Genomic DNA, 12,846 nt, shown 5'->3' with positions numbered 1-12,846 from the left:
GACGACGGTATGATAACGACATAACATCTCACAATATGTAGATAACAACTTTATTCTACTTTCAGAAGCTAACTACTAATATAGTTTAGTGAGAAAATGAAGCCAAAAACTATAAAATTACTTCGTCAGTTTCTCTCAGTATGAAAGCAAATGAAAGCTCCATTTGTAAGTTCGAGTACCCCACTCTTCTTCGTTTGCTGATGCGGGTTATAAGGCAGCTTGTGCGCAATTACTGGCTATTGTTCTTGTTCGCCGTGAGTAGCACGTAGCATTTGAAGCAGGGCCAGGGCTTGGAAACAAAGCAGACACCCGTTCCCCGTGGGGGTCTTACACTCCTCTGAAACGTACGAACGTGACAAGTTAGTAACGACTAAGCGAAGCAAATTTCGTTTCTTCTAACAAGTTTCCGAAATTCAGCCATGATTTTTTTTAGCAAATCCATTTGTATTGGTGTAAATTCACATGGAAGCAAGTTGAATCAGTTGTAACGAAATTTAGCTGCGTGGACAGTGTCTGGAAGCAACGCAGTGGCGCTGTGTGCTAGTCGACTGCTCCAATTCTGAAATGAGCGCTGTTTGCGGTTTCTCCCGGATTCCTTGCAGACATGGAAACTGACAAATTACCGCGTTCAATGTGAAAACAGCATCTTTTGTTTTCGCCGTAAGACTAAAGCATGTTCTGAAAACGACATGTCGTTTCATGGCATAGCGTGTGGCAAGATCTACTTCAGTCCTTCTGAGCTAGTTATTGTTCACTGCTAGCAGGCCTGCAGACAAAAGCGCACTCGCGAAAATATTCCTGCTAGTTAAAGCAGTAGTAACAATAAGGCTCGGACAGGAAACCAAACTAACGACACCAAATTTGGCTAGATTCAGCTCACATCTCCATAATTTATTAAGGCGCCTGCCTAAATGTAAGTAAAATTCGTAGCTAGAAAAGCCCGCATGTGTTTCGGGCTTTTGTACGGCTGCATGACAACGATTTGAGAACTACCAGGCAAGTTTCCGTCACTATTATTTCACATGTGGCCAACCGCTGGAGAAATAAAGTCCGAAAATTAAGCCGTATTCAGCACTAAGTGATGCATTTCGTATAATTTGGTTGTTTCAAATGAGATGCTAATGTTTCCTCTTCTCCAATCTAAACCAGCGCGAATGAGAACGCGGCACTCTTTTCTGGAGAAGTCTTACTCGTGCACGCGCTTTGCCTCCTTACCTTTCCCTCCACTGCCTAACAATTTCGTCCGGCCCCGAGTACACGCTCCCGTTTCGCCCGCCCCTTGCAGCACACGTGGACATCAGTCGAGGTGCAACAACATTCGTCGCTACTTCGACCATGTATGAGAACGACAACGCGCCGACGTTCCTCAAAGCTGAAACGACGACGAAGATCAACTATATGCACGTGCATGCAGCACGCGTTTGCTGCAGCCCACGCACGTTCGTTCTGCTCGATTTTTCTGCGTCGCTCATCTAGGGCAGGCAAGCGGGAGACGAAAGGGCTGAGAACACCTTCCACTAGCGGTCATGAGTCACCTGGCTGAAGAGGGAGCCTTACCGATGGCTTGCTCCGGGAACTGCCCCATCATACCGGCGGCGCATTCGGCGTTCATCTGCGACTTGGACCACGGCAGCGGCGTCCTCTCTTCCTCCGGCGCACTTTCGACCGGATCTCCTCCCTCGGCCATAGTGCCGATGGAAGCCCTGCTGGGCGCCGCCGCGGATGTAGTCGAGCAGGACGCCACGTTCTTGTCGTGGCCCCAGGAGGTAGACTCCACGACGCCGGCATTGGACGACCGCTCCTCGGCGTCGGCCTCTCAACGTCGCGCGTCCGCGGAGTCGCTTAGTCTGAGCAACAGCAGCGACGGCTCCCCCACGTGCCGCATCTGCTTCTTCGGAGACGCGAAGCAGCCGCTGCTGGAGCCCTGCAACTGCCGTGGTGAGCGTTTACCTTGTGCTCTTGTATGGTGATAGCAACTGCGCGGACGCTCATTCCTGCCTCACTCATGTCATTGGCCTCATTTCCCGCCTGAATGTGTACGTACGCACATACGTTATAAAGCCCGCTCTTGGGGTGACGAAGATCTCGTATTGCACGCTTACACCGCGGCGGCTTCCTCCTTAGTACACTCCGCCAAGGGCGCGCTGGAATGAGAGCACTGTTGCTGGCGTTCCGGTGCGGCCGTACGTGACTGCACCAGCGTTCTTCTGTAAAATTCTATGAACTATGCAGGAGAATTGCACTGTATGTAAGCTTAGGACCCAGCAAATTAGAACAGATTCAGCGCGCTTGGTAAAAATAAACGTTTTGACGAAGATTTCGTGAAACCTTTCGTTTAACAGCTACTCTAAACGACAGATGACGCATACCTTTTCATTTCATTCGATCGTCTAAATTATGTCAATTCGTTTCGCGGTAACTCGAGTGTGGCTGTGTAGCTTGGCGCCCCGTTTAGCGGCATAGCGATTGCATGCGTGGCCGCCAAGACGCCAAGACGCCAAGGCGCAAAGACACCCACCACGTGATGGCGGATTACTGACGCACTTTTTGGTACACCATCTCCGTGAGTCGCTTACTTCACTTTTACCCTTTAATAACGCTATAGTAATTCAAAGATTTATGTATCGCAACACTTTCGCAAATGTATTCTGTGCAAGCGCTCTAGCTTGTAGTTTTGCTTGTTAAATGGCAAACGCTCTTTACTAATGTTCTCATCTCACTCTCAAGGGCTTAAACTAAACATATACGCGCCATTCCGTAGCGCGTGACAAAATAGTTTCAGCGGTGCAATCGCAGCATATTTAGATTATGAGTTATGGGTAAGCCCAGCCACAAGCCCCCTTCACAATGCTTACAAGGCCCCTCATGACTGCGGACGTCGATATAATTTCTCTTTGCCATATATATAACAAAAATATAAACCACGCAGTTCTTCTGCTTTTTGCGTGTTTTATCAAAAAATATGCCTTTTTTTATAAACGTTGTATCTTAAGGAGCTCGAAATGTAAGCGAGAAAAGACACATTAGCGTAGCGTGATCAGGCCGTGGCAAGGCAAATCTTAAAATCGTAAAGTGATGGTTCATCATTGCATGCAATCGCATATGACCGTTTAATACGCGCGCTGTACAGCCGTTGTCGACCGTGTCTAAGTGTAAAATGATTCCTGTTTATCAAGGAACCATTGGCTTCGTCCATCGAGACTGCCTGGAGCGGTGGATTCAGCGAACGGTGGACCCCCAGTGTCAGGTCTGCCATTTCCATTTCACAGTCCGCAAGCAGGCAGAGGTAAGCTTAAAGGTGCATACAAACTACGAGATTGATGCAGTGTTTTTAAGCTCGTAATATGATTCCGCCCTTTAAATATATCCGAAAGGATAGTGTACGGATTGTGCTGCGTTGCGCACCAGCCTGCAGCCAGATTATACACGCCTTAAGCTTCTAGGGTTGAAACAAAAATAGCGCGGGGTAAGTATTTAAAGGCAAGACAGCATGAACAATTAAAGGGTCGTCTAAACGAAGTTGCTGCTTTTTTGATGTGTTCGGTGTTATTGCCTTTAAAGTGCTGCCCGATACATATGTTTACCACACTGAGCAAAATGTTCCAGCAAATGTTCAGGAAGTTTCCAGAAACACCTTCATCCTTGAAACTATAGCGGAACCATCTGTATAGTTTCGATAGTACCAAGCGCCTCCACGAGTCATTAAGCGGTTTACTTAATGGGCGTTCGCAGCATTTACCCCGGCGCTCAGAAGCAGCCCACCAAGAGCGAGCTCTAGTGAAAATCTCGTGCTTAGCGCTGGTGATCTTTGGTCTGCGCTCGTCGTCTTTACTACGTTACTACTAATGATCGCCAGCCATCTTCTGCAGTTTTCTCCCTAATAACGCCAACTTGTAACGCAAAATCGAGGAGGGCTTCAGGTGTTAGTGCCAATCGTAAACAGATGTATTACCAAAAAAAAAAAGAAGCGCTAGTCGTGTACTAATACGCCAATGGTGATTTTAAGAATTAGGAACACAAACACCGCAGTCTTGTGCGACTTTTCAGAATCGCAGCCCGATTGCTAGCATTCTTTTGAGCAGTCGCATTTAAAAAGTTAGTTGTGTGCAATTACATTAGACGCTTTCAGAATATGTCCGCATGTGACCCACTCGTTTGAAAAGTCTGTCGCGTTAAACGTTCCCTAGCACTTTGTTAAGAAATTTTAACATAAGCCGTGCATTACCCGCACTTTGTAATCATATCAACCATAAACCCCTGCCCCCCCTCTCCTCTATTTTCGACATATTTGTTCGGAGTCGCTGTTACATTTCATGCAGTACAGCTAACTAAAATCTACTTTCTTAAAAAGCACATATAACGAACTGGAGCGCTTAAATAAGTAGCACAGAACAAAGGCAGTAATTATTCCACAGATTGTGAAATTTGTCTACACATATTCCTTATTTCCACCAAATATAAACAAGGTTTGTCGCTTAGTTCCCTATGACAGACACTTTACACAGACGCAGCCCACTGCGGCACACATGGCTTTTTGCTGGCCCTCGTTGGCTATTCTCGCAGGACAGGTATATTCACCTCCACCTCGGCCAAGACCGGCTTAGCAAACACGGCTGAAGCCCTGGCGGTCGCCTTCGCAATCGAAACCAAAGAAGCCATGAGGCAGCAGGGCTCTTGTACCCTCACGGACTCTCAAGTAGCATGCCGTTATTTTACTAGCCGCAGCGCTCCTGCATGTGTCGCCCGCCTCCCAGGTACAACATTGCAACAGGGACACAGAATCATATGTTGCCCGGGACAAATCGCATCCACGGGGAACGACAGAGCGGACAGTGCAACTGGAGTTATGACTCACCGGACGAGTGTCCTCAGTCCAGACACCCTCCTCGCGTCCCAGACGCCCCACACGCCCCGGGATATCCTAGAACACCAACGCCGGGAAAGCCAGCGCTAGCCCCCGCCACACCCTCATTTATGTGTGGGGAAGCGTATGAGTGGCGCCACCTGCAGACAAATACATGCCAACCCCTACGGGTAAAACATGCCAACCACTTCACCGCTTACGTGGACACTTGACCGTGGTGCGGATGTCAGCCAACTCCCGCCCACATAACGGAAAAATGCGATCTCAGGCTACCGAAATTTAATGCGCCTCACATTCCAGCGCAACAATGCAGAACGGAGAATTGGAAGGCCTGGCTCGCCCTCGAAGTAAAGGTGGCCCAGGGGGCACTCTTAGATCAAGCCTGGCGGGCCGCTGAGGCCAGTAGAGCCCTGGACTAGGGGTCCCATTCACGTGCTTCCACAAACCTTTCCTTATTAATTAAACGTTTTTCAATTAAAATTAATTCCCTAAAGGCACGGCGAAAACTAATGCGAGGACGGTATAACCGGGAAAACAAATGGGAAGAACGGTGTGTTAAGTAATTAATTGGAGAATAAAATTTAGGCCAAGCAAAGTAAGATTTCGCTGCACATAATTGCCAACATGAGTCGAATTTCCAAAGAATGTAAAGTCGGTGTCAAAAATGCTTGTTTTTAGACACTGGGAAACATTGCGGATAGCAGCCACATATTGCTTTCGAGCGCTTGCTTACGAATTTTATGCAAAAGCTGCCATTTATCCGCATCATTGTACCTTCGCATGCACATCAGCTACAATACAATTCACCCCATTATCGCCAAATTTAATCTCGGTGACAGTTATACTTCTACCAGGACAGCGGACTTAATTTTTCACGCTTGCAAAATTCACAAGGCCGTAGCAGTAGCATACGTATTTTACCGCAAAGGCAATACCTATCCCACGCGCTTTCGACTTCACTTACACATCACCAGTTAACTATTATTTTCACACCATATATAGATAAGATACCTAATGTGGTCTTTAGGTATAAGTGTAGTTGGGACTGTACTTCTGTGATTTTCTGATCGTCATTAAGTGTAATTGTGACTCCCTATCCCTAGAAAATTAAGGGTTTGCTAGCTGCAAGGTAGTGAGGCATTCTCCTTATGTGTACTACTTTGACTTATCTGGTGCACAGTTATCGCAACGGTTGCATGTGCAAGTAAGTGTCGTTTAATTATTTATCCTGTAGCCTTTGCTCGCCCTTCAATGATACAGAAGTAGTAGTAGTCGGTGCCGCCTGGAAGTTGTCATGATATCTTAAAATTTATTAGGTATAAAAGCTCCCAATACTTTATGGCAACGCAAGCGTTCTCTTAAGCATTCCCGTAAAGATGCTCTGACACGCGCTGCAAGAAAGGCTCCTTCCGGACAAATTTCCCAACGATGTCACCATTAGTCAGCTATTTCTGCACTGTTGAAAGGAGCTGCCTTAGCCAAGACAACGAGTTAACAGACTCAATGTGGAATATCGGAAAAGAAGAGAGGAATGAAGGGGGCGGGGGGGGAGGGGGTGTCAAAAAGTTCTTTATTCGTAATGACCACGAATTTTCGGCGAAGCGACTGTGTTATGAGTGTTCGCAGTAACCATTCGCTAGCGCTCGCTATTAGGAGTTGCTCTACAACTTGTAGTAGCTGCTATGTCATGCTCTAAATCTGAATAACAACGCCACATTCACTAATAGCTTAGGTTTAACCATGTTTACAACTCAAGCGAGAATATTCAGTGACAGACGAGGCGACACAAACGAGTTCTGGCACTCCACTGAAAGTCTTTATCTGAGCCTGATAACTTAAATAAAGACAATCTATTATGGGCAGCGCAAACAATAATGCGAGAACAATAACACACGGTTCACGAGGACGACAGATGGGACTCTTCACTTGCCAACAAAGATAACTTACTATAGTGCGGGCATTGAAAAGTATCTTTTATAGAATATTGCTTGCTAATTCACACGTTGGCTGTTCACAAGTGTCCCCATCCACCGTCACGTCAGTGTTCGGACAAATAACACGTGGTGTAACGTAAATAATTATGTTCAAATTTTCCCAAACATATTGTTCGTGCAGCCTCTAGTCTGCCCAAAATATATCTTGTGGAACGTTATCAGGCAGTTTGTAAACCACTGCAACATGACGTACACATTTCTCATTCATGTGGTGTCGCATGAAAATGACTGCAGTCTTTGAGTTATATTGAACGGGAGACAAAGAAGCAGCAATTGATTATTGCGCCATAGTTCTCAAAGTTCTGTCCATAACGGCCATTGGCTAAAGGAATGGTATGTGCCTACTAAAAAGAAAAGAGTGCGCGTGGGAGTTGCATAATTGTAATTTTGCGCGCCGTACCTTCACCGTTCTGATGCATATAGTCACTGTACCTTTACTATGCTGCGTCGTTCCTGGTTGAATCATCTTGTCGTGCGCAGTGTGTACCATATAAAAATAAATTTCAAAAATAAACTCTAACCTCTCCTCCTATCTCTGCGTGCAGCCGGCGTGGCGCCTGCTGTTCGATGTTGAGGCCCGCCGCCCCGTTCTCGGCTACGTGGTGTTGGGCGCGCTCTTTGCGCTCAGCATCGCCTTCATCTTCACGCTGGCCTGGCTGTACGCCGTGTGCCTGCCCTCCCGGGTCGGAGACAAGCTGGCCGCCACCGTGGTCGTGCTGTTGGCCGTGCAGAACATCCTCTGGCTGTACTTTCCTTTCGTCAGCTTCACGTAAGTCGAAGCGTTGAACGAAACCATGAGGTGCGAAAAGGGGATAGCGTGCGCCACTCGTGGCTGCAGAGATGATGCCCTCCTCGACTGCAATTACATGCGGTGGAATGAAGTAGGACGCTTAGTCACCTGAATTTCAACAAATCAATTTCGCGAGTAGTACTATTACGCCACTGCTCCGGCAGGCCCTGGCAGTGAATTGTGGTTCGGGTAGCCAACGTCGCCGTTGACCTCTGCTTTCGCTGCCTTCGTATCGGCATTGCAGCTGGAAATCGGGCGTTCTTTATCGAGTGAATCGACGTTCATTCATACTCAACGGTGGCTGGGTTCGCATTTTGCGTGCTAGCATGCTTTAACAATAACAACGGACCCAAAAACATCGAGTTTCTGGATTTTTAGCCTAAAAAACAACAATGGCAAGAATGAATTCGTAATATCAGTAGGGCCGGCAATAAGCAGATAAGGTTCTTTATTTGGACTTTTTCTTGCTTGATTTCAAGTATATACAAATTTATGACTGCCATATGTAAAGCGATCATCAGTTTACAGAATTCGAGAAAAAGGCGAAATTACGTGTCGATATCCCATATTGAAAGCTAGCAACAGCTTGGTTTCGTTCGCTCTTTGGGCGCGGCGTGAGCATGCAGACTTGCAGTAACCTGTGTTTTCGTCCTTATGGTTTTAAAAGAATAAGCACTTACCGTAACTTCGTCTTCATCTAGACTTCATCGCGGGACATCATTTTTCAGTTTGCATCGTTGAATAAAACAAGATGTATCGTCGTTTGTTTGGTTCATATTCAACAGGCAGAGAAATTTCACCTCTCCGCAGAAGCCCGCTTCAGCGATAGCGTGGTGCGCTTACGACGGCGCCTTATTATATTTTTTTTTTCAAACGTGCTGGGCAGGCACAAATGTTGAGCGCTTCCGTTAGCATTGGAAAATTTTAGAAAATGCGATCTTCCTGAGAAATTTGAGTAAAAGCAAGGCTGCGGTGTGAGATAAGTCTTCCTCTTAAGTTTGCTAGAATAGGTACACGTGTCACAGTGTATCTTATCGCCACTTTTTGCGAAAATAACGCACCCGTATTGTGTTGACACACAAAGGTCCATACTACATCACTTTAGTGTCTCACAGCGTTGCCACGTTTCAGGAGATTTTGCCATGGTAACCCAACGACCGATGCGATCTGAGCTCTATTAGCAAGATGGCGTTGCATAACCCAGGAAAGACTCACCCATGCGCGTGAGGGCCGGTGATATTGGCCTCATCAGGGGATTGAGAAATAAAGGTTATAGCATAACTCATTCGGCGGGAATATGTATGTAGAAGTGTAGAATGTTTCCATTTTTCAGCAGATATAATTTTGATAATGCCATGATGAGGAACTTTGTGCGCATGGCAGGACAGGAACAATTACGAACGCAGAAAGGCTAGTCGATGCCCTGTTCCGATACTCATGTCCCTGTCCTATTGAACGCTAAGCACGTGAGAACAAAATTGAATGCCCACCTGGCGCAGGCTGAAACTGAACCAACGCATTGCTATTTGTAAATTGTTGTTTGCCTATTATACTTTGCCGAACATTTGCAATGTGCAAATTGCCTCACCTAACCGGTGTCCTGTATGGAGTGAAACGGGAAGCAGAAGAGAAGACACGTGATTAAATGCCTCAATAGTGAGCTTAGTTAAGCTTCTACGCCAATGTGGTTATTTTATGGGCAATAAATAGCGAGAATACCAGACCCATCTTTTTTTTTCTAGCGTTGGATAGGTAGTCCAAATTGATCAGGAGTTGCGTTGCATAGTTTGTGTCGCCTCTTAATGTCGTGTATTTTTAGGAAGATACAAATAATCAACATGAGTCCTCAAAACTGTTGCTTGTTTAAATTCAGGTTCGGAATAAAGTTATTATGTCGGGTATTCTCTTCTGAAAATAGCATGTATGTTGAATGTTTCGTACTGGGGAACGGCCTATATGTCTAAGCGTTCTAGGACAGCTATTGAAATTGTCACGATTTTTCTGCATTATCAAGGACGTTCTGCATTACTACCGATGATTTTCTGTTACCAAGGATGTTCGCAAAACCACGTATTTGAGCAGAGTCAGCAAGAGTCCAATAGCCTCAGTTACAAGAAGACACCAGCCGCAGTTACCCAGTCGCGCTATGGCACGAATCTGCTGAGCACGGAAATACTAGTACAATACCTTGGCACGGCCACCACAATCCAATTGGGGCGGAATGCAGAAACGTTCCTGTGCAGGAATAAAGGTTTACGGTAGAAAGCCGCACGTGGTAGAAATTATTCTGTACCCACTCCCCTTTCCTTCCCTCCAACATTCCATTACGACCTCGCTCATAGTCTGCGTTACATCGGGTCGTTCACGTCGATACTTTTTACAAGGTAAGGTTGCACTTCAGTCAGGCTTCAGTGTAGGCAAAATGAGACATGACGGACTCCATTGGCTTTAATTTTCTCCGAAAGCAGTACTACATGTTTAGCTGCGGGGAACAGGGGGCGAGTTTTTAACACATGTTTGCGAATCCTATCTTTCAAACAAAAAGTTAGTGAGAGAGAGAGACGCATTACTTCTAAACGACTTTTATTCAAAGCCATCCCTTAACGACTGCTTGACGTATTTTATGCGAGCCACCAGCAGTGACCCCAGAGTGAGGCGTATCACTTGTGGTGCAGTGATCCAGCTCTCCTATACGATCCCATGCACAGTCATTTTATTCCATGCTCTTCGGTGCTAAGAACGACAAAACTCTCCCGCCGTGGTAGCTTAGTTGCTATGGCGCTGCGCTGCTGAGCTTCAGGTCGCGGATTCAAACCCGGCTCAGGGCCGCCCTTTTTATATGTGCGACGCGCGCGTTAAGGAATCCCAGGGGCTCCAAATTAATACATACTCCACTACTACGCCATGGATGGACCTTATATTATTGTGATTTTAGCGCGTCAAACCCCATAATTTAGTTTCAATAGGGCTCAAACATCTCACGCTCCCATACTTATTGTTCTACGCACCAAAGAGCTTTGAAGGAAAGGGCTGTGAATGCGATGGTCTAGTTTATTTGTCGCACGTAGTCGCGACATTTCGTTGATAAACACAAAGCTTCCTTGTCGCAGGTACTCGTACAAGGCTTTTAAGAAGTGGCACGAAGATAGTACCTGCCTGAAGCTCGTGCTCAGCACTGACGAGACCAGCGGAGCCGCGTGGTCGAACCTTCGCTTCTGGCGTACCGGTGGCGGCTCCCGAGACCCCGTGTTGTCTTGTGGCGGAGCTCAATAAAGATGCCAAGGGGCGGGAAAAAGAGGCTGCTGGTGTGACAAACAAAGCGGAAGAGCGCAAGCTCTTTTTTCGACCGTGAATGAGTTCTTATTCCTAAAAGAGGTTTCACCCCGAAAGCCGCAATCTGACAACAACAACAAAAAAAAAAAACACTCCAGCTCTATGTTTGGCGACACAGTACGTCCACCTATAGCATCTTGAACGTGGAAACAATGATAGTGTCGGGCCGTTGTGTAGACCCAGATTTGAGTGTCATGCATGCTGTAACTGCTGCTCGGAGACTTCCTACACAAGCATAGAAAAACGCACATCTTTTGACGATGTCCTTCAGCAGCATACATACGAAGGCACTAGAGTATCGCAGCGTTCCCGTTCCCACTGACGTTCTTACTTCATATTTGTGCATGCGTGGGTCTTCCCGGTTCATGCGCAGCACCAAGCACCAGCAAAGATGAAAGGTCACTATGACAAAATACTCGTGATTGTTGAGAGCAGACCTACTTCTTAATGATACGCTATTGTGTACGTGTGATGACACAGTTATAGGAAGCACTGAGTGTATTAGAAAAGTTTCCGGATAAGTGGTCTTCAAGCGCGTTGACATTCATACCGCTTGCTAGTTATTCGTGGGATCGCGACAAGTTAGCCATGTTCACGGCCCGACTGACACCTTCGGCCACATTCGCTGTCATGAAACGCTTGTCGAGACAACAGAAATGTCATGCATGGGGAATATGTCATGAACTGTCCTTAAAGGTGAACTTCTAGGTAAATGCTGCACGTTAGGTCGGGTGTCCGTGCTAACATTAGCGAAGCTGGTAAAAGAAAAAAAAGAAATAGGGAATAGCATGGTGCCACACCAACGGTGTTCGGTCCTCAGACCTCCAATGTATATAGCTCCGTGTCTTTCTCCAATTTGTGTTTTCTTCTACAAGTTGGCTAATGTTAGCTGATACATACAGCAGAGTGGTAATGACGTTGCTTTGTGCCGTGTTGTGGGTATCAAAGTATCAATACGTATCGCATTAAATTCTAAAAAGCTATATAGGTATACGCATTTGACCAGTGCATTAATATTTTTTGTAGTATCAAGAAGTGCACCTAAAGATAAAACAAATTTTATTCTTTCATTCAAATAACCTAATTAAGTGCCCTGCGGTTTGGTGGGGTGGGCCTGGACCCCACCTAGGTTTCGGCCATGGGTTGTTCGCCCTTGGCGGCTTTCTCGGCTCGCTGGATGGCCCAGAGTTTGTGCTGCAGGTCCGAGCTGAGAAACACAGACCCCCAGAGAGCTCGGAGGCTGTCGCTGTTTGAGGCTGCATCACCGTCATACAGTATTATAGCCTATAGCCGTACATTCCCATAGGATATGCTCCAGGGTGGCTTTAGAGTCGCAATATCTGCACTTGTCAGTCGTGTATAAATCTGGGTGTATTAGGTGCATGATAGCTGGACTCGGATAGGCTCTTGTTTGTAACTGCCGCAATTCGACAGACTGATTTTTGTTTAATTGTGGGTGCGGCGGCGGGAATGTGCGCCTCTGTAATCTATGGTGTTGTGTAATTTCGTGAAATCTGGCTATTCGATCTTCCCACTCATCGACTCATCGGTAGTCGGTGAGGCGGGGCTAATCGAGGCTCGGTCCGTAAGCTCTCGAGCCATGCGGTGCGCCGCCTCATTGCTAGCAGGTGAGATCGACACTTTTGTCGTGGTTATTAACTAATCTTAGGAGTCGTAGTGCCACTAGGAAGATTCGACCGTGGGCGAAGTTTCGTATGGGCATCTGGGAATCACTGATGATTATGCCCGCTTGTGTTTGTGCTATGGCTAGCGCGATAGCTATTTCCTCTGCGGTTTCTGCGTGTAACGTGTTGACTGTAGGGCTCGTCGTGCACTTTCTCTCGTAATTATTCAGCACTGCGGTG

The 12,846-nt window shown here is 46.6% G+C and overlaps 1 protein-coding gene across 2 annotated transcripts; it reads left to right on the top strand.

The window, feature by feature from the left end:
* Positions 1-1,285: 1,285 nt before the first annotated feature.
* Positions 1,286-11,758, top strand: LOC126539108 (E3 ubiquitin-protein ligase MARCHF3-like). Of its 2 annotated transcripts, none has more exons than XM_050185837.3 (4): positions 1,286-1,938; positions 3,177-3,286; positions 7,404-7,627; positions 10,759-11,758. In XM_050185837.3, the coding sequence occupies exons 1-4, from the start codon at positions 1,527-1,529 to the stop codon at positions 10,919-10,921; spliced, it is 909 nt and encodes a 302-aa protein (XP_050041794.1). In that variant the 5' UTR covers positions 1,286-1,526; the 3' UTR covers positions 10,922-11,758. The 2 variants fall into 2 exon arrangements, with proteins under 2 accessions (XP_050041794.1, XP_054930715.1); XM_055074740.1 differs by having other exon boundaries at positions 3,177-3,298.
* Positions 11,759-12,846: the final 1,088 nt, after the last annotated feature.

This window comes from Dermacentor andersoni, chromosome 3 (assembly GCF_023375885.2).
Source record: "Dermacentor andersoni chromosome 3, qqDerAnde1_hic_scaffold, whole genome shotgun sequence".
NCBI classification, from domain to species: Eukaryota; Metazoa; Arthropoda; class Arachnida; order Ixodida; family Ixodidae; genus Dermacentor; species Dermacentor andersoni.
Note: the sequence above shows the minus strand (reverse complement) of the source record. Positions and strands in the feature narration are given on the sequence as shown.

Excerpts from the sequence above, each read along its gene's own strand:
- LOC126539108 (XM_055074740.1), top strand. The coding sequence starts at position 1,527 with ATGAGTCACCTGGCTGAAGAGGGAGCCTTACCGATGGCTTGCTCCGGG. Across the intron at positions 3,299-7,403 it reads AGGCAGAGGTAAGCTTAAAG|CCGGCGTGGCGCCTGCTGTT; the intron begins GTGCATACAAAC and ends CTCTGCGTGCAG. Across the intron at positions 7,628-10,758 it reads TTTCCTTTCGTCAGCTTCAC|GTACTCGTACAAGGCTTTTA; the intron begins GTAAGTCGAAGC and ends TCCTTGTCGCAG.